The sequence below is a fragment of the Glycine soja genome, chromosome 14, assembly GCF_004193775.1.
Source record: "Glycine soja cultivar W05 chromosome 14, ASM419377v2, whole genome shotgun sequence".
Taxonomy (NCBI): Eukaryota; Viridiplantae; Streptophyta; class Magnoliopsida; order Fabales; family Fabaceae; genus Glycine; species Glycine soja.
The window spans coordinates 51,266,317-51,288,477 of record NC_041015.1 but is presented as its reverse complement, the minus strand read 5'-3'; the positions used below and the strand labels follow the sequence as shown (position 1 = coordinate 51,288,477).

At 31.4% G+C, this 22,161-nt stretch overlaps 4 protein-coding genes across 4 annotated transcripts; 1 reads left to right on the top strand and 3 right to left on the bottom strand.

Moving 5' to 3' along the window:
• Positions 1–835: 835 nt before the first annotated feature.
• Positions 836–6,530, bottom strand: LOC114385439 (probable alpha-amylase 2). The gene is made up of 13 exons (XM_028345517.1): positions 6,376–6,530; positions 6,217–6,294; positions 6,098–6,131; positions 5,648–5,685; positions 5,169–5,295; positions 4,824–5,050; positions 4,574–4,719; positions 4,379–4,491; positions 3,674–3,762; positions 3,287–3,409; positions 2,741–2,776; positions 1,597–1,695; positions 836–1,336 (listed from the first exon to the last, which is right to left on the bottom strand). Exons 2-13 carry the CDS (start codon positions 6,232–6,234, stop codon positions 1,145–1,147), a joined length of 1,242 nt encoding a protein of 413 aa, XP_028201318.1. The 5' UTR covers positions 6,235–6,294; positions 6,376–6,530; the 3' UTR covers positions 836–1,144.
• Positions 6,531–10,168: 3,638 nt separating this feature from the next.
• LOC114385124 (thioredoxin-like protein CDSP32, chloroplastic) lies at positions 10,169–11,290 on the top strand. Its single transcript, XM_028345103.1, has one exon. The coding sequence runs from the start codon at positions 10,246–10,248 to the stop codon at positions 11,122–11,124; it is 879 nt and encodes a 292-aa protein (XP_028200904.1). The 5' UTR covers positions 10,169–10,245; the 3' UTR covers positions 11,125–11,290.
• Positions 11,291–14,981: 3,691 nt separating this feature from the next.
• Positions 14,982–15,960, bottom strand: LOC114383403 (uncharacterized protein At1g76070-like). Its single transcript, XM_028343077.1, has one exon. It carries the CDS (start codon positions 15,875–15,877, stop codon positions 15,137–15,139), a length of 741 nt encoding a protein of 246 aa, XP_028198878.1. The 5' UTR covers positions 15,878–15,960; the 3' UTR covers positions 14,982–15,136.
• A 2,111-nt stretch (positions 15,961–18,071) lies between these two features.
• Positions 18,072–19,596, bottom strand: LOC114384197 (pentatricopeptide repeat-containing protein At1g76280-like). Its single transcript, XM_028343851.1, has 3 exons — positions 19,207–19,596; positions 18,601–18,693; positions 18,072–18,323 (listed from the first exon to the last, which is right to left on the bottom strand). The coding sequence occupies exons 1-3, from the start codon at positions 19,579–19,581 to the stop codon at positions 18,072–18,074; spliced, it is 720 nt and encodes a 239-aa protein (XP_028199652.1). The 5' UTR covers positions 19,582–19,596.
• Between the last annotated feature and the right edge of the window lie 2,565 nt (positions 19,597–22,161).

The window sequence follows — 22,161 nt, the reverse complement described above, 5'->3', positions numbered from 1 at the left end:
TATGCAGTCATTGATCTTAATTAGCCTATTAATTTTACAATGCAGTAACTTATACCATACGGCCTTTTTTTTCTAATCGGGAACAAAGTTATTGCATATTTAGATTATAATTTACAAACTTAAATTTGACTCAAATTTAAATTTGTCAACTCAATTTGTAAAAATATTTTAATAGTTATTTATTTTTAACTGAATTGTCTGATTAAATTTTAGTCTAAAACACACTTTTGGAAAGAATCTAAACATAATATCAAACACATTTTCCTTTCCAAACCGAGTTTGAAGTTTCCCTACCAACAAACCAAATATAGCCTTCAACTTAATTCTAAATTACTTTAGATCCTTTCCTACCTTCAATTTACTGTCGACATAATACTTTTGTAATAAAAATTGAGTTTAAAGTTTAAACCACATGCATCATTAATATATAAGTTTTTATACCACCAATAATTATAATTTATTTTAATGATTTTTAACATAATTATTATAAAAGTTAAGAAACATATTATATAATAATGTGTGCTTGAATGATAATTTAAAATTTTTACATATTAATATATATATATATATATATATATATATATATATATATATATATTATTTACATATTAATTTGTTTCTGGTGCACGTACATGTGTGTATATAAATACCAATTATTTTATTTTTAAAATAAATTTGAAACCAAGTATATATGTCTAATATTTTAATAATTTATTCTAATTATATTCAATTAAAATTACTTTCTCTCCATGTATATTATTTTCATAACCATTCTATATATGAAATTCTATACATCAAATCATAATTATAAAAATCATGAGGAACGCCACACTTGTTATAGGTACTAATAGAAATTTTATTATTAATTTATTTTACATATATGACATAGACAAAGCTGCTTATTTTTATTGTTATGTATTACATAAACAAAGCAGCTACTGTAAATTAGTTATAGTTACATACTGTTTATTTAACTGGGTAGCACGTAAGTTGAAAGGAAATTAAAGAGCTTTCCAAAGCCTGCGAGATTAAGGAAATAGCTTCAATTTTATCAAGCTTAAGACTCCAGAAGCATATAAGCACGTAATTCCTTTCTCTTCTCTGTGATTCCAGTGGAGAAGGGTCATGACATGCCAACAGAACACTACTTGTGCCACACAGCATAATTGTGACCAGAAGTTGATAGTGTCCATTCCCTCCCAGTTGGGCACCATGAACCATTTCCAATCTTCATGCACACCTTCTCTCCGATTACTGCAGAGTAAAGGTCGTGCTTGGCCTCCAGAATTCTCACAGATGATCTACTTTGAATACCTTGACGCTTGCGAACATCAATCTGTGATATATATATAAATATAAGGGTCCCTTCATAAAAGAAAGTGTCTTGCTAACCAATAGACATTAGTTAAAAAACTAAAAGAAAAAATATTTATTGGATAAATCATAGGAAAATGTAAAAGAAAAATCATGAATAACATAATTTTTTGTCTCTCAATAAAAATATTTTTAATTTAAGTTCCTTAACCAATATCCTTATGGTTAATATTTGCCTAAAAGAAATATCTGTATGTTACTAGCGCTAGTTCTCTTACGTACCAACTTCACAATCTGCTCCCGAATTGAATCACCCCAGTCATAGAAGTGGTCATAGAAAACTGTTGGTATCCCAGGATGAGTCAATATGTATGCATACCCCTGTGATAAACAAAATTCAAAAGTAAATCAATTTATAAATGTCAATGAACTCCGTTTAATTAATAGTGTAATTATTTTGGGTATGAGGTTAAAACTAACAATTTTATTTTCAAACATTCTTTAAGTATCTAACTCGCAAGTCACAATAACTTGAATCAAAACAATCTAGGAGGGAACAAAACAAAAGGCATTCCATGTCTTTAGGGAGATCAGCAACTCTCAAGTGCAAAGGTGGCTATTACTTTTTAAGATCAGATAATTCTTAGTCTCCAGACAGTACAACAAGGAGGAACCAATAAAGACCACAGGACATTTTGTTTAGTATGGTGTGTATGTTTGACCATTTATTTTATTAATGAAGCGTTAGACCAAATTTTTAATATGAAAATAAAAAGAACAGACTTGTGAGTTGGGGCCTGCTTTCTTGCTACTACTACGCGATTATTTATCTGCACAAACATTCTTTACCAACGAGTTTGAAGTCCGTGTTTAATTTGGTAAGTAGATTTTGAATCAGCAGAACTGCATGCATTAGATTTTTTTATTAATTACAAAGGAGAATATGGTTCAAATTTTACTAAATTTTCATCTTGTCTTTTATCTGATGGAAAAAACTAAACAAAAATGTAAGAAACAAGAGTCAAGACGGATCCACTTGGTGAATATTGGGGTAATTGCCCTCAGAAACTTTTAATTTTTTCCTAATATAACGTATATGTGTAATTATAAATTGCCCTCATAGTTTGAAATACAGTATAAAAAATTAATCCATAATATGAACCTTACCCCCATAACATACTATTTCTATGGATTTGTCACTGCTTAAGTGTAGTATATGAAACAAACAAAGGATACAAAGAAATAGATTACTAAATGATTAATATAATGGATAGATTACACATAGGATGGAAATTATTAAATTTAAAAGTATATCCATCAGGCAATCAAAAATATTTATGAACATGCATGGTACCAAATGTAACTAATACCTTATGAAGAAAACATTATTTTAAATAGTCACTAATGTCTTAAAAAAAAGAAGTACCTCCATGATATGGTCTTTTGGGAAGGGCCAATGAGCCTGCACAGAGTGAAACAAGAGCACAAGTTCAAGATCTAGTAGATAAGTAGTAGAAAGAAAAGTATTATGCCAAATGAAAAACATGATGTCAAAGGCAATGGAATATTTGCATATTGGCACCAACATTAATTGAATTTAATTATTAGAGGCATCTCAGTTACATACAACTTTGAAGCAGTTTTTCTAATTAAAAATAACCTTTAAACTTCAGTCATTGCATAATATTTCAACTTACATGCAAAATTTATTTTTGAAAGTAAACTTAATTTTACAGAAATCTACTACCCTTGTAATTAGTCATGTCTTTTCAGGTTGCCAGCAGAGGTGAGTATACACATAAATTTGGACTGATTCAACAAGGAATTTTTCGGTATTTTTATAGTGCTGCATGAGGACTAAAATTTCCTCCTCAACATGAAATTCGTGCACTATAGACAAGAATAGGTACCTAATAATATTTTCCAAGAAGCATCTTATCTCTACCATTGTAACAAAGAGTTAACTTGCTACCTGAGTTGAACCTGTATCATGATTATCTACAAATGTGACAGATCTTGAGGGCCACCATCCGATCACACCTGGAGGCTTCCCTTGAGGATCACGCAGACGCCAAAAATTTCCTTTGACAGCTTCCTACAAATTAAGAAGGGATCAACAGACATGAAAAAAGGGGTTTGTTGTTTATGCTGAGAAATGTAATTAAATGAATCAAATATTCTATGCACCTGAGAGTATCACAGTTTGTAAACTTGATAATAGGTAGAAATCAACTTATTGAATGGTAAAAGAAGAGAAGGAGGATTAATGAAATCCTATGTGCCTAGGAAGAAATCTAACTACCATGGGCATTTTTCAAACATTCACTGACATACTAAATACAAAATGTTGGGTTCGTACCTGGAGAATTCCCTTTGTTGTAAAGTCAAATGCAGTTGAAAGTTGTCCAGTGCCATCAATCCAATTGATTATTCGCTGTCTATGGCTATCTGCAAAGAATGTAAAATATGTAAGCTAATGGCTAAACAATGATTAGAGTACAAAGTACAAAACACAAATATTGGAAGTCACACTTCGCACAAAGCTAATCCACCAAACGATGACCGGAAAATATTTAACGATAGAAAAAAGATGACCAATAAAAATGCCAACATCTACTTTACATTATTTTTTTAATTTCCAAATAGGTCAATAGTCACATGTACCAAAAAGAGAAACCTAGCAAGTTGCAACTACTTCTGAACGGTTTTCTACTACTTATAGTTTAGTTTTCAAATAAATGAATTTAAACTTGAACGCCCAGTTCAATTAGGTATGCCTTCCAACATAAAACAGTGGATGTCTAAGTCATGAGTTAGTAATGCCTTCAATTGCTCACTGCAGCAAAAAATGGTATCAGTTTGGCATTCCTCTTTCTGTCTATATGCAGCAATAATTTGTCGTATTGATAAAATAAAAAAAAAATTCAACACTTTTTAAAGGGAAAAGACGTTATTTGTAGAGCTTTTCTGTCTCCTCATAAAATGTCTATATTTGGATCACCAACATATTCAGATTTCAGAAAATTTAGAACTGAGTATTATATTTAATGTTCAATTATTGTACCTTGGTTATAGTCCAAGGTAGAACCCTTGTAGTTGCAAGAATCCCAGTACTCCCCAACACAAAACAATGGCTTTGCTCCTTCAATATATTCTTTCACATATTTTGGTGAAAACCTGTGAGTAGCATAATTGAAAGTATATAAACATAATGAAAGAAAACACATAGTAAAAATAACCAATACTCCAAACATCTTACCCCTTTACAAAATCAAATCGAAAATCCTGGAAGCCCACCTCGTGGCGCAGCCAACGGAGCCATCCTATGATATCCTTTCTCACGAAATCTTGAGTATGGTCAATATTGGGAAACCCTTGGAAAATGGCTCCTGTGCTTCGATTACCCTGAAATAAACAATACATGTACACAAATGAGAGAACTTCTACGTAGGATGCAAATTAGAATCAACAAGAATATATTATATTTGATTAGATATAACGAATGTTACCAGTCCTCCAGAATCTGATGTCACAGCACGTTCATCCCAACCTAATGGAATTCCATCAAAACGATTATACATCCCTCCGCGTCCTTGGGTGGTGCCAGTACGATGATTAATAACTATGTCAGCCATTGCTCTTACTTTGTATTGCTTCATCTTTTGAAGTAAAGCTTTTAACTGACGCTCAGAACCATATTTACTATTAAGAGAGTAAAGGTTCTGCGGAGTATAACCTACACAGGAGCGAAAGGACAAAAAATTATGACATTGTCTTCTTGGAAGTTGAAGAAAAAAATAAAACACTACTTTAAGACTATAATTTTATGCATAGTCCTTCAAAGGCTATATAACCTTCAGGTGAGAAGGAGTGGGTTGGTGGTGGCAACCAGACTGAAGTAAATCCTGCTTTAGCTATGTCAGAAACTTTGCCTTCTAAATTATTCCACCAGTTGTATTTGTTGGACTCCCAGTTGAATGCCTGCATAGTTTTTTTTTTTTTTTTGAGTTAATTATACTCAGTGGGAAGTTCTTCAAATTCTTTGATACTAAAAGATTGTATGACGCAGTATGATATGCATGCATAACGAATCCTACTTGTTTTCCAAGATCAAGTTTTTGCGATTAAGCAACATTATTGGATTGCAAACAACAAATGCTCCAATAAAGAAATTAGAAAGAACAAAAGAAGTGAAATTCAGGACAATTTGGTTTTTCCAATAGCAACAGCATTAAGATGATCACCATAGCACAGCTTTGACTTGGAAATTCATCTATTATCAATGGACAGGGAACTAAGCAGATAAGCCTACACCGGAGTCATTAAAACTTACTTGAAGAAGTACTTCTTTTCCATCACGCAAAACTGCACCTGGTCACATGTGTCGAGAAGGAATACTTAGAACATAAAAGACCCACTATTGAAATATCATGTCAATTAAAGCACAACAATTAAGCTTGATGCTAGTCCATGACACTAAAAATGTTTTACTTTTACGTAGTAACAGAGCAAATAAACTATGAATGGTTTTGAAAAAGTACAACCTATGGAAAACAAGTCCCCTAATTAGGACAAAGTATCCAATATTCAAGCATTGAAATTTCTAAAATAATAACCAGAATCCGGAGCAGTTAGTTGATGTCATGGTTTATATTAAAATTATATCTAAAACACATTTGTCCACACATACACTGAGGACTAAACAGAGAAAATGATGTGGTTTAAAAGGTGAAATTCTCAGTTATGTTAATCAGGTTTGTTAGGAGTCAGAATAAAAGCATACCGAGATCACTTTGTTGAGTGGTTTGATGACGTTCCTGCTCGTCAACCAAGAACAGAATAAGGACAGAAATATTATACAATAGATAGAGAGAAAGAGAATGAAGAGGATTTATAGCATACACTGCTCCAGTTGCCCATATCAACTCAAAGATTATGAATACTGGACTCGATTAAGGAATTCAGTACCAACGCAGTTACCTGCATCAACGATTACCAAAAAGGAGAATTTAAAATAACAATTAAAAGAAAAGGGTTGAATAAGAGAAGAGAGAAACGCACCAGGTTGATCTGAGAAGGAAAGAGCGTAGGATGCATTAATATTAGTAGAGAGAAAAAGGAGAAAAAATCAGAGGAATAGGAATCACGCATGAAGTGAACCAGGAATATGGAATTTGAGGATAAAGGAGAATCGGCTTTTGAGACGAAATTGATATTCAATATGCATCCAATTGGAGGAATAAAGAGGCATTGGGAATTCAACGTTGTCTATATTCTCCGCTACTACAAAGTAGAAAGCTTGGAGAGTAAGCTAGCAGTAGCGTTCAATTCAGATTCCTGAAAATGATGCATTGCTCTACGACGAGCCCAACTGCCTTTCTTTCGGCCCAGACAAATTATTCTAGTTCTAGACAAAAAAAACATCAAAATCCAAATGTACTGAATTTGATTAAAATTGAAAATGTTGAGCTCAACGACTAAAATTTTGTCTTGAAAACTACATTAGGCTAGACTCAATACATTGAGGTGCCTCTCTCCCTACTACCAAAGTCTACCACTCTAACTCGCATTCAACTATTGATATATAAAAAACACTAATTTTACTACTTTATTTTTTTTAATTTTTAGGTTTAATTTTTATTTTAATCCTCTAATTTATTATTAAAATTTAATTTAGTTCTCTTATTTTTTAAAAAGTTCAATTTAATCTTCTAAATTTATTCATTAAGTTGAATCCGATTTTTTATTTTTAAAAAGTTCCATTAGATCTTTAATATCCTAAAATGGCCGGGTTCAATTTGATCCTATTTTTCATTTGTCATCTTCAAATATTTTCAAAAAATGAGACCAAATTTAATTTTAAATGAAACCAAATTGAACTTATTTTAAAAAATGAATGACCTAAAAAAAATTTTAAAAAATAAAGGGACCAAATTGAACTTAATAAATAAATTAAGGTCCATGGCAAATTAACAAATTCTATGTTTACTCTTTAATAATTTTTTTTGCATTCAGTCTCTAATAAAATAATAATTTTATTTTTTATTCTTGATATTTTATTTTAATCTTTGATAAATTAAAAAAAATTGTGTTTATTTTTTTATGATTTTATTTTCAAAAGAAAGTAATAATAAATCCACAAAATAAATTGGAGGACTAAAATAATAAATAAACTTAATTTTTTGTTCCTACTAATAATTTTTTTAAAATCCATCACTGGTTAGAATAAAAAATGTTGGGCCAATAAACTGGTAGAATCTTCTTGTCTTGAATACAAAAAACGTGTTTAGTTAAATATTATCTGTATTGAATTTTTTTCAAAACACATTAATAATATATTCATAATTAAGATTATTTAAAACAATGATAATATTAATTGTGACATAATAGTTCATAGAGTTTTGACATTTTCACTTATTCTAACAAAGTTTATCAAAATTGGAAATGTTTTTTTTAGGAACTTGAAAATGTATTAAATTATAAATATAATTGATTGATAATTGGTTAGCGTGGATGAGTTGAGGTGACATGAATCAATATTATCGACAAAAATGAAGGAAATGAAGCATGTATGTAAGATTAATTAACAACAAACATAACGTTATTTTTTGTATCTTTGAAGGGTATCTCTTATATGGTTATACCCATATAATATATATTTATTTTGCCGAAAAAAGACCGTCATTATATCAATTAGCCACTTAATTTTTTGTGTCTAAAATCGAGATTAAATGGAATGAAAGTCATATGATTTTCTTAAGAACAAGAGGACAAGAAAGAGGAAGAAAAATGAAAGGTCACGAGTGATTCTTTTATGAACTATGCTGCAGATTTTTTGTCTAAATATTGTTACTCTTTTATATCTCTTTATTTTTATAAAGAAAAAAACATATAATAACCCTATTGTTTTTTAATTTCAATGGGAACCTTAAAGCCCCAAACTACAAAACAACCTGCGGGGAGATGCAACTCCCATACTCTGCTTGAGAGGATGCCGATTGCATGCTGTGAGAAAAAAAAAAAAATCAACTTTATAAAAACTAGTATAGAAAGGAAAAATATTCTGCCATTAGATCATGGCTTTTGCAGTAAATCCAGGTTTTCCTTGAGGATCAGCAAACTTCACTGACTTTGGTTTGGTAGCTATCAAACCACTCCCCTGAATCTCACAAGACTATTTTGCTTATAAAAAAAACTAAATTATAATTTCAGTCTTATGTTGCAATTTTGGCGCTTATATAAATAAATTAAATAAAATAAAAAATAAAAATGTGTTATAGAATTGAACTAATGACCTCTTATACATTGACTAGGAAAAAAATCACTGTATCACATGTTTTGTTTATTAATTTTGTAAATAAAATAATAAATAGGTATCTACTTGAGCATTAACGTATTTAAGTCTCAGATTATAATCTAAAATTAGAGATTCTAATATGAGTTGAGTTGAGTATGAATTTTTTTATAAACTAAAGATCTACCTATTGAGCATTTTTTATGTAATTTTTTTAATTCAATTTTTTTTTTTTTTTTGCAGGTTGTGTGTGCTCCCACAGAGGAGACACTCTCGTTGTAACCATTTGCTTTAGGAAATTTGGTCTTCAACTAAAAACAGTACACAAGGTCAATGCTTTCATCAAAGGTTTGCTTATGATCAATTCCCTTAGATTCCTCTTATAATAATTAGAAGGGTGTGTATAGTAAATCCTTATTGCTTATCAGGACTAAAATATTTGCCAATGAAACAAACGTTCATCATTAACCATAAATAATTAAAGAACCAATAAAGTTTTGTTTCTAATGCTTTATTTGTTAGAGAGGAGAGAAATATAATAAATGAAAATAAAATAGGAAAAGAGGAAATATGTGAAAACCAAAGTGATAATTAAAAATGTTTGGTTGAAGAGTATTACAAAAGAGATGAGAAGAAAGATAGAGATTAGTAAAAATATATGAGAAATAGTACATGTGAATTCTACCATTTTTGTAAACTTATTGCTCACCTTTATCATCCATGCCAAACCAACAACCCTTATATCCTCTCAAAATTGCTTCCATCTATCATTGGAGACAACATAGCGTACCAGTTTTAAGAGTTAAAAAAAATATAAAAAAAAGACATGATATTTTACACAAGATCGATCCCACTTACATTGGCATTACAAAATAATTTGTTATCAACTATCTTTCTCCGACGAAGAACCAAAATTAGGGATGAAAAAAGAAGTTGGTATTTATTTGTGGATAAAATTTCCTACAAATTAGATCAATGGATACTCGTGAACAAAGTAATTGAATTTTTTCTATATTCACCTATTAATTTTGGGTGAACACTTGTAATTCAAAATTACTTAATTAAACCTAATTATGCATAAAACAAGTTTTTTTAATTTACTTTTAGTATAAATATATAGAATTTAATAATCATGGAATAAAACTCATCCAATCACAATTCATCGTTAATATAATTTTTAAAATAATTATTAAAAAAACCAAGAAATTTATCTTACATGAGTTATGATTAGATAATAATATAATTTTTTTTACTTAAATGAAAGTCATTGATTTCTTTTATGAGCAAGAGGACAACAAAGAGAAAGAGAAATGAAAGGTCACGAGTAATTCTATTTTTTCAACATTTTATTCTCTCTTGCCTTATTTTCCTTTTCCGTCACTTAAAAATCAGTGTATCTGTACGGGATTCATTCCTGGTGATGAAAAAATCCCATATTACTGGACCAAAATGAATTGAAAAAAAAAACACACACACACACACATAAAGGAAAGACACGTGTCAACAGTATGTACCACACGCGAAGAGAGGAGATGTGATTTTTGTTCACTGGCATTGTTTCTAATCTGTGTGTCGTGAGGCAACAACAACTATCTCTCATCCTTCTTCTTTCTGTATCCGTAACACTTGCAACACACATGGCTACAATCACCAACACTTTCATATTCAAACCCCCCATCTCTCATCACCCAAAGCAGCTTCTTTATTCCCACCGCTCTTCTCTACGCTTTCTCACCAAATTTAAAACCCCCTCCGGAGCGAATTCTCGGCGGCTGGTTCCGAAAGCCACGGCGGCTCCCGGGGCCAAGAAGACAGAAAAGCCGCACGAGAGAGTCCAGCGAGTCCACAGCGTGGAGGAGTTCGAGTCGGCGCTCGAATCCGCCAAAGACAGGCTTGTGGTGGTGGAATACGCTGCCAGCGACAGCGAGGAGAGCAGCCAGATATACCCTTTCATGGTGGAGCTGAGCCGCAGCTGCAACGACGTGGAGTTCATCCTGGTGATGGGCGACGAGTCGGAGAAGACGAAGGAGCTCCTGAAGCGGGAGAAGGTGGAGAATGTGCCTCACTTCAGCTTCTACAAGAGCAAGGAGAAGATACACGAGGAGGAAGGGATTGGTCCCGACATGCTGGTAGGGGATGTGCTATACTACGGGGACAACCACTCTGGTGTGGTGCAGCTGCACAACGTGGAGGACGTGCAGAAGCTCATAGAGGACCACAAGCTGGATCACAAGCTCATCGTGCTCGATGTGGGTCTCAAACATTGTGGGCCCTGCGTTAAGGTTTATCCTACAGTGGTTAAGCTCTCGAGGCAGATGGACTCGGTGGTGTTCGCTCGGATGAACGGGGACGAGAACGAGAGCTGCATGCAGTTCTTGAAGGACATGGAAGTCATCCAGGTCCCTACCTTTCTCTTCATCAGAGATGGCAACATTGAAGGCAGGTACGTCGGTTCTGGCAAAGGGGAGCTCATTGGGGAAATTCTCAGGTACCAAGGTGTTCGTGTCACTTATTAATTTTCTTACTACACATACTTATTTCTACTTCTATTAAGTTCAGCTCAACAAACACATGTTTACTAAACTTTCTGAGAAAGGAACTTGCTTTGCTTTATAGTCAACCCCTGGATGCGTAATATTATTTTGTGTTATTTTCAATTAACTTCCGCTTAATTAAGCTTTATCCTGTCTTAGTACGTTGTGAGATGATTGGTTAATGGTAGTGATTTCTGATAGACTTTGGAATAAAAAGAATTAATCGTGTATTTGTTTCTTTTCTATTAGAGGAATGTTATATAACACACTTTTTTGAAACACTCTTTCATTCAAGTTTACTTACAATTAAATAATAAAATTAGAAAAAGGAAGTCATTAGATAATAAGTGTGATATACAATAATTTGTAACATTTTAACAAATCTATGTAATGTTAAAAAAAAAAAGTGTGCTGGCATTTCTCTTTTGGTCTGAATTGTTGAAGATGTCTTGTTGACTGCTTACATTTGACCTTATTAAAAAGCAAAAAAGAGTAGGGCTTTGGTTGTTTTGGGGGTTTGTCATTTGTGGGCGATAGCAGTACTTTGCTTCCAAGTGTTGGAAGCAAACCGAATGTAAGTGGCTAAGGCCATGGGATGAGGGAGGTCGCTATGGGGTCCAAAATCCAAATAATACGATAACTTGGTATAAGTGTAATGCGAAATCATAAATAATGAGTAATGTGAATTTGTCGAGTGTTGAAAATAAGAAAACAGTTTATCTATGGAAAATGCTTTGTTGTAACTTGCAAAATGTAAAAAACTTGTCATTAAAATTTTTTTAAGCCTAACTCAATAATATTTATATTCGGTGTAAACTTACTAGACTGCAAATTTATTATTGAGTTAGTAAATTAAAAAAATTAGATCAAAATACATATCATTTAAAATTATTTATTGCATGTTTAGGGTCCAATATGACTTTATTTGTTATATGGTTCCTGAATAAAAAAAAAAAACTCTCATCTCCAACATCTATCAAATTTTGGTTTCTAACAACATCAAATTTTTTATGAGAATTTTCTACAACTATTATCACCTTTGAAAGTTATTATCTAGTAATAACATATTATTAGATTTAGTTAAATATTATGCCGTATTATTTTTCTTTATTATGTTGTTAGAAAATATTTAATTAATATGATATTTATAAGTATTTTGTTAGTATTTTTATATAAAGTAAAGTAGCATGTAAGAGTTTATGGAGCTCCCACTATAGACTCTCAAGTTTGATCACCCACTTAATTACTCTTGTAGCTTTTCAAACTTGAATTATGTGTAATTTTGGTCTGTTAAATTTTTCTTTGAGCGAATCAAATTCTTTTATATTTAAAATTTAATAAATTTGGTTTTCTTGTCAATTTTATTCCACTTAAAACCTTCCATCTGTTTAAAAAAAATAGAGATTATAATATATTAGATATGAAATAGCTTTAAAACAATAGAAATAAAAAAAAATTAGTCAAATTGATAAAATATGAAGGAATTAATATGATGTGAAATAAGGGTTTAAAAGATACTAAAAATTTGAATATCTTTATTTTAAGTAAAATTTTATAATTTAGTGGATAAGGTTTAGGCAAAAGAAAAATTAAAATAATTCAATCAATTTAATTTATATTTTGGGCTTGGTTGCCCTGATTAAGGTTTCGCAAGAGTGTTTCTGAGTTCTTCCAGAGCAGGAGTGAGTTTCACTACTGAAATTTTGTTTTGGTCTCCAGTTCACTGGACTTATTATCAATCGAATTGGATGCATGTGGGCTAAGCCTGATCCTTTTAAATGTTGCGATTGTGGTTGATCATACTTCATTTTTTTTATTGATGCTTTTTCTAAGTTCGAATTTTGTCCAATGGCTTCCCAGAGATAAAAAAAAAATGCTAATTTGTGTAAGTTAATAGTAATAGTAATTTAGAAAGCATAAAGATATTGCCAAGTTGGGTATATGTAAATGTCAAATGTAATGGTGGGGGCTGAGATTTTGTCGTATTGTTTTATATTTTATTTGTTCAGATTGTGGTGTTAGGCTTTTGAAACTAGATCCGTGTTAAAATTTGCAACCTTATCTACTTGTGCAAGTAACATGACCATTGAACATGGTGACATGTGATTTTCAGAAACATACACGACATTAAGATCATAGATTTCCCTTCCTTACTGCACTCTGTATACTCTGTTTGTCAAAAAGCCATATTCACTGGCTCCTCCTGGCTGTCCTTGTCCCTCATTGCCGATGGCTTTTATAGGGCACTAAGGTTTAATTTAAAATGCCAAAATTATAACATACGAACAACCTAATTATTTTGGCATATTTGTAAGGACACAACTTTAATTGAGTTCTTTACGAAGTCAATAAATTTTTTTTAATTAAATAAATAAAGCATGAATATTTATTTAAAATTTTACAATACATGTTTAACAAAAGTAATTTATTTCTTTTAAATAGAATATTCATATGTCATCATTTTTTTTGTATGAATTTAATATGTCACCATTTGAAGGAAGGACTTAGTAGCAAAATTATAACAAACTTAATCTGAGTTTTGTCTAATTTATAAACTTAATCAAATCCATGCCTTTTAACTTTTACTGGTTCTATATGGCGGCTACCATATCAGAATATTATACTACTTTTTTTATATACCACAATACTTTGGGAAGTTTACATCGACATTTTATAATATTTTTAAATATATATATAAAAAATGATGTTAAATAGAGATGCATTAATTAATTAGATAGATATAAAATAAGAGAATGAAATCCCAATTGTTTACCTTAATGTTTCTATTATATTTTTGTCTAATTTTTTAAAATATGGACAAATTTAATATTACTAATTAAATGAATTAAATTTCTTAATTTATATGAAATTATTAAATAAATTTGACTTTAAGTCAAGAGGCAATGTTAATTTGCTTATTTACCTTAATGCTTTCCTTTTCAATTTAGTCATTTATTTTTTAAAAAAAATTATTACATCATTTATTTTTTTTCTAAATAAACCAAAAAATGAGATAAACCCACTTAAAATCTCAAAATAAATGACTTAAATAAACACGTACTACTACTATTAAAATACCTGTGAATTGTATTCCTTCCATAATTAAATACAAGATTCTTTTTTTCAGTTTTATTTATCTCTTTTAATAAAACTCTTTTCAAATTATTTTTTGTATTTTAATTATATTTTATCCAAATATCATTTATTACATTACAATAAATAATATATATTTAAAAGATAAATACATTATGTTTCTTACAAGAATTTGATAAATAAAAAAAAAAGAAGACTAACAAATGAATTAAATAGGTTTACAAGCAATTAAATGAAAAAAGAGATATTATTATTCCCAAAAAACTTAAGATTAAGTTTGATAAAATAATATAAATTATTAATAAATGTAACACTATTAATGAGATTAATTAACTTTTTAAATAAACGTGAATTAGGTCATATATTTTTATATTTTGGTAATAGATTAATTAACTTAATTGAAAGTGTCGGTGGATATGTATGTATCTTGAAGAAAATGCAGCCTCCTCAGTCCTCACCTACCACATCCTATCTCTGCTCGCTGCTTTCAAATGCTTACGCGCATACGACCAATTACCATCGACGGCATCTCGGAATCATTAAACTAATTAAATTAAACACTTCCCTTCAACGGTTTTGATTATTAATTGACTGAATATAAGTGTTCAATAGATTCACGTTAAGATTAGATTATTCCAATATTACTTAAATTTGATTATTGAATTTTATTTATTTTTCTCGATTCAAGTCCAGATTAATTAGGATTCTTGGGATTAAAAAAAAATCAATTTTCATTGCTACCATGATTTATGATTAAGCATATTTTATATACAAGGAAAGGAAAAACAAAATACATGCTCCAAGCCACCAAGAACAGTATTTGTTTGTATTATCTGCAGTTGTGCGAATCGAGGAAATGAATAAAAGAAAAAAAATCTAGAAATTTGAATGAGTAAAAGAATCATTTGGCCGTAAGCACGGGATTCAACTGAAGAGGCCTAGGTGGTGCCATGGTTCTTCTCTTCCATAGATTAATCTCTTTCCGTGGCTGCGCATTAAGATTAAGCGCACTTGCAGCACCACCAACGGTAAGAGGAGCAGAGAAAGGGATTATGATTTCATCCTCTGCATCGCTCTCCAATCTATCATCATAATACGAATAGCAATCCCTTTCCTCAGGAGCAATCTGAGCCTTCCAATCGAAATTCGAAAATGTTTCACGCCCACTTGCAAATCGCCTCATGTGACCCAACGGCGGTGCAGGTGATCTCTCACTCTCCAAGTCCGCATCAGATTGCTGTTTCCTCGCCGCGGGTCGTTTTGGTTTCCCCGAGTGGAACGACATCATCCTCTGAAACTTGGAAGCTTGTTTCTTTTCTTCTGTAGGCATGGACATGGTCTTTGCCGCTTTTTTGATTTGGTTTTTCTTCTTCTTGTGCTTGATCTGTCCCATGCAGGAGATTTTGGGGGAAGTGGGTTCTTGAGTTTCAACACAACCATCCTTTGATTTTCTTCTGGCTTCAACGGGAATCATAGGGCCAGAGAAGAACCCTTTGCCGCCATGGTGTTTGAACTTGTGATCCCTGCCTGGGCTGAAGGGAGGGTTTTGGAATGTCATGCTCACTGCTGCAGCCGCTGCTTTTGGCAGTATTTTGAAGATCTTGTTCTTCAGCTTAGATTCTTTCTCTTTCTCCTTCTCCATTTCCCAAAGCAAAGAAATAAATTGTTGGAACCAGGAGTGCTTGTGTTGTATTTATATATATGTGCTCAACTCAAGACAAGTTAAAACTTCAAAGGAAAAACCGTCACATGTGGACGCAGGTAAAGGTGTTATGATATGCTGCCACTTACGTTAGCGTCTGTTTGACTTTGTCAAGAAAGGTGGGAGAGTAAGACACTGAAAGGTTTGGTCAAATAAAATTGCTGTGACTGGGGAAACACAAACGAAACTCCCTTTTGTCTTTGCCCAACGAATAAACATACTACGTACATTTTAGGAAGCTTTTCCTACAAGAAAAGTTCTTCTGTATCTAGGAATCACCAGAAATCATTAAAAATTATTTGATTTCTTATAAATATTTCTGTAATTGTAAATTTTTTTTTAAAATTAAATGTTAACATGATATTTTTATTTAAAAAACTTAAATGTTTACTAAATTAAGTGATCTAATAAAATTAATACGGAAAACTTTATTTATATTTATTACAGTAAAGTTCTTTTTTTAACTTAAATTTTCAACCCTTTTCATGGAAATATTACCTGAAAAACTCAATAAAAGTTCCACTAAAAAACAATTCTAAAACTGTTAGATTCCTGAAAATGATTTTTAAAATATACATACCAAACGTAAGAATTTAAAATTCTCAACTTTATATCCCTGAAAAACTTTAAAAATTTTCCGTAACAAACGCTCCCTTAATTTAAGTCTCAAATGTGAAACAACTCGCGACTTTTATCCGCTAACATATGCACAAGAGGCTGCGGTTAATGCAGGCTACATTTTTTCTCTTCATTATTTTCGGAACGGTTTTATAGGATGCGTGGTTTTTTCTTCTTTGACGTCACGGACGCATACAATTTTGGAATTCTTTCAATGTGAAGAATTTTCTATTTTTATTATTATAACAATAATGAGGATTTTCTCTCTCTTCAAAATCAAATAATGATGATTTGTTTTTAAAACTTATATCCTTCTTTAAATTACTACTTAGATGAGTAAAAAAAATTCTCGCTATTAATCCAAGCTTATTTGGCTTCAAACGTATAGATTTTTTCTCATTTTGGATGGTGCCGTTTTTGCCCTTACTTGTCACTCTCTCTGACTTGTGATTTGTGAAGTTCTGATCCAATCACTGAACATGACACGTGGGTCAACATAGATTAAGATAACGAGTTAACGACGAACATACGGTTTTGGTGAAATAAGACAAACTTTGCATTTGCGATCTCTGCATAAACGTGGAAAAAGTGAAACATGACATTTTAAACGAATTTTCTGTTTTTGTAATCCAAATAGGTTAAGGCATTGAGGGGTTGAAAATATAAAAAATTATTATATGAAAATTACAAAAATTATATAATTTCTTTTGTTTTTTAACTCATTAATTTATACTGCTGCTTTATAGTATATAAAATAAAGAATTCCAGACGGTTTGTAATCTCTTATATGTATTTTGGCTACTGTCAACTTGTCATAAATTGATTGTTTTTGTGTGTATAAATGAACATAAAAGAAATACTAAAACCAGAAAAAAGGTCATCAACCTCTCTCATACTTGTGTCACCTAACACGAGATGATATCGACCTTGAGAGTTGAAACAACTGTACGATGTTCAAATAAGTTCATGTAATACAAAAATTTATACGATATATAACACAAGGTAAAATTAATTAAAAAATAAATATAAATTCCGTCGTCTAATTTGGAAAAATTACAATTCAGATAACTAATTAAAAATTATCAAATAATTAAAGAACATGCAGATTGAATTAATAATTAAACAACAACAATAATAGATGCCAAATATATATCTATCCAGCAATAATGCAAGAGAAGCATATTTTTTAATAATAAAAAATAAGTTTAACTATACTTTTAGTGTCTAAGAATCAAAATTGTGTAATTTTAGTTTTTAGTGTACCAAAATTTAAACTTCGTAAATTTAAAATTTATAAAAAAAAAAAAATAATTTCTAGACATTTACATTATTTATTAAACAAACTATAATATATGTCATGTCAAATTTTTTATCAATAAATATTAATTATTAATTTTTGATAATACAAGAAATCTGAATTTCTGATCTCTTCCTCATATTTTTTTCCCTTCCTCGTTTGATCAACCTTATATCTTATATAAAATATAATCTTAAAAATGTTGTTAATATGTGATGGTTAGATGCATGTTACATTAATTAGTCTCGCAAACAATAAAATGGTAAAATGCATAACTTTGTTTTGAACTTTCACATTTGAGCTCACCAGTTGATTGCATGACGCATTATAAGGATTTGGATATAGACATTCAGAAATTTGATTCAGAAAAGCCTCAGCTAAATCTAGTTGTAGTGCTTTGCTGCAAGTGATTGAAAGTGACGCTAGAGTTGAATCATATGGCTTCAAATTCTTCTGCTGCATCTTTTTCAACTGCATATTATATGAAAATAATATAAGGCCAAGAAAAGTTTTCTGTAATCAACATGAGTATCAGCAGACACAAGATCACATAACTGTGTCACACTAGATCCCACATTCTGATTCCAATTTCACTAGATTTGGGGGTCTATTTGACCTAAACTTAAGTGGTTGAAATTTCTGGACAGAACTCCCATTGATAGCAGTCTACTCAAAAATTAAATAAAAAAAAAAAAAGAAGACACCAAAAACAAATGATTCTGAACAAAGTGATTGTAACCGAACTCACCACTCTTATGGCATCCCCAAAGCTTCTATGAGAAACAACTTTAATAATGCCATTATATGTATGTCTGGATGGCTGCAAACCAAGATTTTTCATCTGAACAGAGAAGTGTCCTTCAAGATGTTAAAATACATTGATATAAATGAAGTAGTCAGTTGATATAATTAAAAATTCCCATATTTTTTCATAGCTACAAGAAATTTATTCATGCTAAAAAATTGAGAAAGGAAGATGTATAAGGACACAGTAAAATTGATATTCATATGTTATTGAGAATCAACTAGCAGAAGCTTTCGAAAATTGAAACCTTGGGGGTTTAAAGTCTGAAAAATTAAAATTTGACATACTATGACTATGTAGAGAACCTTTCACCAATGAAGCACAAACTGACATAGACAAGGAATACAACTAATGTCTCAAGTGTAAGGAAGGTTTTGGTGCCCAAGTCAGAAACATGTTCGACGTTGAGACAAAGAGGAGACGTATCTGTAATTCATAGCCTTTCACAATTACAGAATTTGGGAGAACAAGTAATTTAATCTACATGACTACATGAGCTGTGTTACATGGAGCATTAAAGAACATGTACAAGGTTAGTCAAATATATACCTGTAACATAAGCTTCCTTGCAAGCATATGATTCTTTTGTTTTGCACACCCATGTATTATATCATCAAAGGACCGACTCAATGCCTTCTTAAGCAGCGGATGTTTTTGCCCATTCAGCCCAGCTAATTCAGTACTCTTAGCTTTTTTATTCCCCATGCAAATAATCTGTTGCTCTATACTTGCAGAAATACTGTCAGGTATATACATAAGAGCAGGGTGAATACAATAGCCCAATTTTTTGTTCTCCTTCAAGTCCAACATGGTTGAGCCTGGCCCTTTATTTGAAGGCACAGGGATGTCCAGTCTATTAGTATACACCTTCCCATGAACTGTTCTAGCAATAGGAATGTTTCCCCTGGTGGCTAATGAAACCATTTGTAGTAGTATTTTATATGCAGATTCTAAATCTCCTAACCTTGTAAATGACCAAATGAATCTATTACCAGGGGTATTTTTATCCCTCAACATAATGTAATGCTGGTACACCCAACATCACCCATTTATAAACCATTCCAATCTAAAAAATAAGATTTTTTTTATCTCTGAGAATAAAAAAATCAAAAAATTTATACATACTTGTTCAACAACTAAGTTAAATCTCATTAAAAAAATTGATTTAGTTAGAAATAAAATATCATCTAAACATTTTGCTACAACAACAAATACTATGTTTTTTGAGAAATCTATTTTTAATATTGGTCTACAAGTTTTGATGACAAACTGATGGAGAAGTTATTTCCATTGAAAAACGAAATTACGAAAAGACAATTTTATTGCCTTTAAGTTGTACTCAGAGCACTTTGTTCTCTATACAAATTACAATAGACTGTTGAACAAAGAATAGATAATATGACAGCAGCAAAAGTAAACAAGCCAAAAAATTACAGCAAAAAAGGAGCTAAAGATTATTTCCTCAGCTGTCCAACTCCAATAGAAAAAATATATTACGAAAAAGCTCATCTCTTCATATAGGGATAATTGGATTTGGGTGTCATTATTTAAACTCAGTCCTTACTGTGTTCTATAGTAACCCCACCAACCCCGCCAGAAGAAAGACATAGCCAAGTTTGAGATTAAACATGCAATGCAACTAGCATAGGATGGGGAATGAAAGTTAAGTTTTTTTTTATTAAAAATATCCTTAATATAGCTTATCATAATTTTTAATACAATTCTCACTTAATAATATTCTTTATATAATGAACAGTAAGACCATGAACAGAAAAGTTAAACGACGTTGATATATGATATCTAAGCACTAGCTAGTGGGAACATTACTTGAAAGCTGAATTTATTTACAAGAGGACACATGTTATCTTTTGCACTACTAGAAAAAGGGTCTTTTAAGACGGTTAATAAGTGTTTTTAACGACGGTTATAAAGCGTCGTTGTATATGGTGTTCTTAAAACCAATTATGAACCCTGCTAATTTAATTTCAGTGTCTAAAGGTGTTTCCACAAAACTTTGGCACTAAAGACTTGCACATGTAAGTGAAAGGTGTCTAGAAGAATTATACAAGCAAGGTTAAATTAAAAATGGAGACTTTGAAAAGTTGGAATTTTTTTAACATTATCTTTATGGCAAGCGGAAAAGAGTTAAGTTATCTACTTCGACACACACAATTAAAGTCTCTGGATTATATGCATTCTGAAATTTGGGGGCCAGCAAAGGTTCCTTCATTGGGGGGAGCTAGATACTTCATAACCTTTATAGATGATTGGTGAAGGAAGGTGTGGGTTTATTTGCTGAAACATAAGAATCAAGCATTCAAGTGTTTCAAGCAATGGAAAGCATTGGTCGAGAATCAAACAGGAAGGCAAGTGAAGTCCTAAGAACAGACAATGGGCTGGAATATCTAAGTGAAGAATCCACTGAATTTGCAAGAATAATGGCATAGCAAAGGACAAAACAATTAGACTAACTCCTCAACAAAATGGTCTTGCAGAAAGGATGAATAGGACCATCTTGGAGAGGATTAAGTGCATGTTGTCCAATGCCAATCTGAGCAAATGTTTTTTAGGAGAAGCAGTGCATACACCATGCTATTTGATCAACAGATCCCCTTTAGTAGCCATTGGTTTCAAAACACCAGAGGAATTATGGATTGGAAAGGTACCAAGCTACAAAAATTTGAGAACTTTTGGTTGTACAGCTTATATTCATGTTGATGAATGGAAATTCAAGCCTAAGGGAATCTTTTTGGGATATCCTAACGAAACTCCATATATATATACCATGGACACTACACTCTAGAAGAGAGTGATGGTGCACTATATCTTGGTTGGATGAATCAAGTTCTTATTGCATCTTGTGCTTCGAGCTAACAGTTCATTTTTTGTTACTCCAGGCTTCTAGTTAGGTTATGTATCATCCTTAACTTCTTTATTCAGTTTCTCCTCACTTCATAGTCAAATTACTGTTTTGTAAGACAACTTGCTTAATCATCATGTCAGCAATGCAAGTAATATGAAGAAAGACTATATATCCTGAATTTTGTTAAAGTGTATTTTAGAACATGTAATGCTTGCCAAAGATCAGAATGATGCCATTTTATAACAGGAAAGTATGTAAGATGAAATCTATAGCAAAACAATGAGTATCAAACTGGTACTTCTTGATTCTTACTATAGTTTCATTTTCTAAGCTTAATTGCATTTCTCCTAAACTTTGTTGGGCTATAGCCTTCATATTCACCAGTACCACTACGTCTCTAGGCCTCTAGCAATTATCCTACATACCCTCAATGTTTCTTATATTATTAACTCATTGTGGTGGTTTTATACACTAATCTCCATTCTACTTTAATTGGGTTTTAGCTTAGATGTTTAGATAGATGTCTTGGGTCTGAATCGTGGGGTATGCAAAAAAAATACTATTATGCTTATTAATAAGTTTTAATTTTTAATACATGGCAACAAAATTGTTTATTGAATGTGTTACATATGTTACCATTT

Bases quoted from the DNA above. Each gene is read 5' to 3' on its own strand.
- LOC114385124 (XM_028345103.1), top strand. From the start codon at position 10,246: ATGGCTACAATCACCAACACTTTCATATTCAAACCCCCCATCTCTCAT.
- LOC114383403 (XM_028343077.1), bottom strand. From the start codon at position 15,877: ATGGAGAAGGAGAAAGAGAAAGAATCTAAGCTGAAGAACAAGATCTTC.
- LOC114384197 (XM_028343851.1), bottom strand. From the start codon at position 19,581: ATGGTTTCATTAGCCACCAGGGGAAACATTCCTATTGCTAGAACAGTT. The intron at 18,694-19,206 runs GTATATATTTGA...TTCTCTGTTCAG, and splicing joins CAAGGAAGCTTATGTTACAG to ATGAAAAATCTTGGTTTGCA. The intron at 18,324-18,600 runs GTGAGTTCGGTT...TATAATATGCAG, and splicing joins TTGGGGATGCCATAAGAGTG to TTGAAAAAGATGCAGCAGAA.
- LOC114385439 (XM_028345517.1), bottom strand. The intron at 5,686-6,097 runs GTATGCTTTTAT...ACATGTGACCAG, and splicing joins CACTCAACAAAGTGATCTCG to GTGCAGTTTTGCGTGATGGA. The intron at 3,410-3,673 runs GTACGAACCCAA...CTTAATTTGTAG, and splicing joins CAACAAAGGGAATTCTCCAG to GAAGCTGTCAAAGGAAATTT.